Source organism: Monoraphidium neglectum (assembly GCF_000611645.1).
Source record: "Monoraphidium neglectum strain SAG 48.87 unplaced genomic scaffold scaffold05765, whole genome shotgun sequence".
NCBI lineage: Eukaryota > Viridiplantae > Chlorophyta > Chlorophyceae > Sphaeropleales > Selenastraceae > Monoraphidium > Monoraphidium neglectum.
In genome coordinates, this window is record NW_014007866.1 from 1 (window position 1) to 2,852 (window position 2,852).

At 69.2% G+C, this 2,852-nt stretch overlaps 1 protein-coding gene across 1 annotated transcript; it reads left to right on the forward strand.

Annotated features, from left to right (window-relative positions):
* Positions 1-1,407: 1,407 nt before the first annotated feature.
* On the forward strand, positions 1,408-1,941 carry MNEG_15888 (hypothetical protein; the record flags this gene model as incomplete). Its single annotated transcript, XM_014035641.1, has 1 exon — positions 1,408-1,941. One exon carries the CDS (start codon positions 1,408-1,410, stop codon positions 1,939-1,941), a length of 534 nt encoding a protein of 177 aa, XP_013891095.1.
* Between the last annotated feature and the right edge of the window lie 911 nt (positions 1,942-2,852).

A 2,852-nucleotide genomic window follows, 5' to 3' on the forward strand; every position in this document is an offset into this window, starting at 1 on the left:
GGGCGGTCCGCCGCCGCTCTCGCTTTTGGGTGAGGACCGGCGGCGCAGCGGAAAACGGTGCCAAGTGCGGGCCTGCGGCTGTGAGGGATGCGGCGTTGGCGCGTTCGCTACGGCCCGCTGGCCCAATTATGGCTGGCCACCTCGCTCTGGTGGCTGCCCGCCCCGCCTTCTCCCTGCACCTGTGTTCCCAGGCACACCGAGCTGGAAGTGCATTGAGGAGGTGCCTTCAGGTGCGGAGGGGTTTGGGGGCAGTTTGGGTTTGGGAGGCAGTCTGGGTTTGGGGGCAGTTTGGGTTTGTGAGGGCAGTGGTGTAGTTCACACGAAGGGCCCGACGACGGCAGGGTCAGGCAACACCCCAGCAGCGGTGCCCTAGGGGGTTGCTTGGGTGACGCTGGGGTGACGGCCCGGTGACCGTGGGGCCAGCATGAGGGGTGATTGGACGGGTCGTCCCGGCACCACCGTCATGGGAGCAGGAGTATTTGTGGCGGATGGAGTTGGACAAAGAGAACCTCAAAAAGTTCTCGTTTGCCGATATGGCCACTCCCATTGCTGCAAATTCTGCCCCTGCTCGTGACAGAGGCGTGGCGCAGCTACCTGCGGAAGATCCCTGGCAGGTAGGCGGGCTGCTGCTCTTGCTGCTCGTGGTGGTGGTGGTGGTGATGGTGGTGGTGGTAGTTTCAGCGGCGGTGGTGGTGGCAAGCCCCAGGCAGGCGGGGCACGCAGGCACCGAGGAGCTAGCCGCGAGGGAGGTTTGGTCGCAACAGCCGGCGCGCCTGGGGGTCAGCAACGCCCCATGATCAGCACCAGCTTGCACGCGACCCCTTTGGCCCCGCCCCCAGATTTCGCACCTGCAAATCACACCCATCATGCACAGAAGCGCCCGCGTCAGCCGTCCCTCACTCCATCCGCCTCCCCCAAACTCCAGGGCCCCCACCCTGTACCGCCGTTTCGGCGTGGCGGGGGAAGTGGCCGTAGACCTGCTGCAGCGCCTGCTTACGTTCGACCCAGCCAGGTGATCCGCGGTCGCCCCCATGCAACGCGTCCATCCAGCGATGCGAGCAGCCGCGCATGCGACCAGCACTGCCATCAAGTCGCGCGCTGGCTGCGGCGCGGTGCCTGCGTACAGCAGGTGTTTTTTCAGCCTGAGGCCGCTAACCACCATTGCAGTCAACGCCCAGGGCGCCTGCTAAGCGCCAGCGGCCTGCGGCCAGCGCCTGCAGTGCTGTCGGCAACTGAACACTGCCGCCGTTTTCTGTTGGCACACTTGTCTGCTTGCCCTCTGGCTTTGCGCCGCTTGAGTGATTTGCTCACGGTTCATCCCGGAAGCGTCGTTGCTGCAACGCTTTCAGCCGCATCCCCTCTTGAACCCCTTTGTGTGCCCGCAGGCGCGCGAGCTGCGCCGAGGCGATGGCCCACGAGTACTTCGCTGACGTCAGGGCCGCCGCCGACGCAGACGGCGGCTTCGACGGGCGCGGCTGCGAGGCCGGCGGCGAGCACGCGATGTTCAACGAAGCGCCAGACCTGAACCACTGCGGCGGCGGCGGCGACGGCGGCCGGAACGGCGGCGGCCAGCGGCGGCTGCGGGAGGCACAGGGGCAGCGGCTGGCGGAGGGGCGGGCGGAGGGCGTGCCCGAGGAGGCAGCGGCGCAGGAGCTGATGGCGTTGACGATGGACGTTGACTCGGGGGAGGGTTCAGAGGGGATGGAGGGCCCCAAGCGGCCGGACAGGGTCGAGGAGGATGCGGACGGCCCCTGCGGCGGGGGCGGGTCGTTCGCGCTGGGCCGGCTGGCCAAGCGCCCGCGGCAGCACGGCGCGGCGGAGGGGCAGGCAGCGGACGCGGCGGCGGCGCTGGCAGCGGGCACGGGCGTGGGCGCGGGCGCGGCGGGGGTGGCAGCGGGGCTGGACGCGCAGCCGTCGTTTTTGCCAGGGCCGCGCGGGTGAGGCTGCCGCCTGCCTGCGGCTCCCCAGAAGGCGGGCGGCCGCTGTGTGGCTGTTCAACTCCCAGCGGCGTCGCCGGCAGCCTGGGGGCGCACACAGGCGGTGGCGTGGTGCATGTTTGCGAAGCGTTGCGTGCAAGAGCGCGTGCGCACGCACACACACGCACACACGCACGCACACACACACACACACACACACACACACACACACACACACACACACACGCGCGCGCGCGCGCGAACGCACGCATGCTCGCACGCACGCATGCACACACACACACACACACACACACACACACACAGCAAAACAACAGCCAATACAACACCACACAACTCACGGCCCCCCACCCCCCCACCCCCAATCCCGTCCAGGGAGCATTACTACAACATTGACGACCCGGCAGAGGCCCTGGCCAAGCTGGAGGAGGAGATGGGGGCCATCTTATCACTGGTGGGCGGCAGTTGTGTGCAGCAAGCCGGCCGGAGGGCCGTCTGGCGTTTGGGAGGGCCGCGCAGACGGGGCGGCTTGGGGCAGGGGCGGGGGCGGTTTGGGGGCGGCAGTCTGGGGAGCAGGCGGCCTGCTGGGCCAGCCGGGCGCGGGGACATTCGAACAGGCGGTCGGGCTCGAAGGGTCCTCGCGGCGCAAACGCTGCGAGATTTCGGCGCTGCAACTGTATTGTATGCACGCTCCCTCCTGATTCGGCCACGGCTGTTGAGCCGTCCCGCCGCCACCCATCGGGGCCCTCGTCGGCGGGCAGGCTGACGGCGGCAAGCCCGGGCCCCCGAGCGGCAGCTCGGGAGCCACCAGCGAGGCCGCGGCCGCGGCAGCCACAGACGCGTTCCGGGAGCTTCTGGAGCGCGAGGTGGCGCGGCACAGTCAGCACCTTGAGGCGCGCCGCCTGCGCGCCGCGGCGC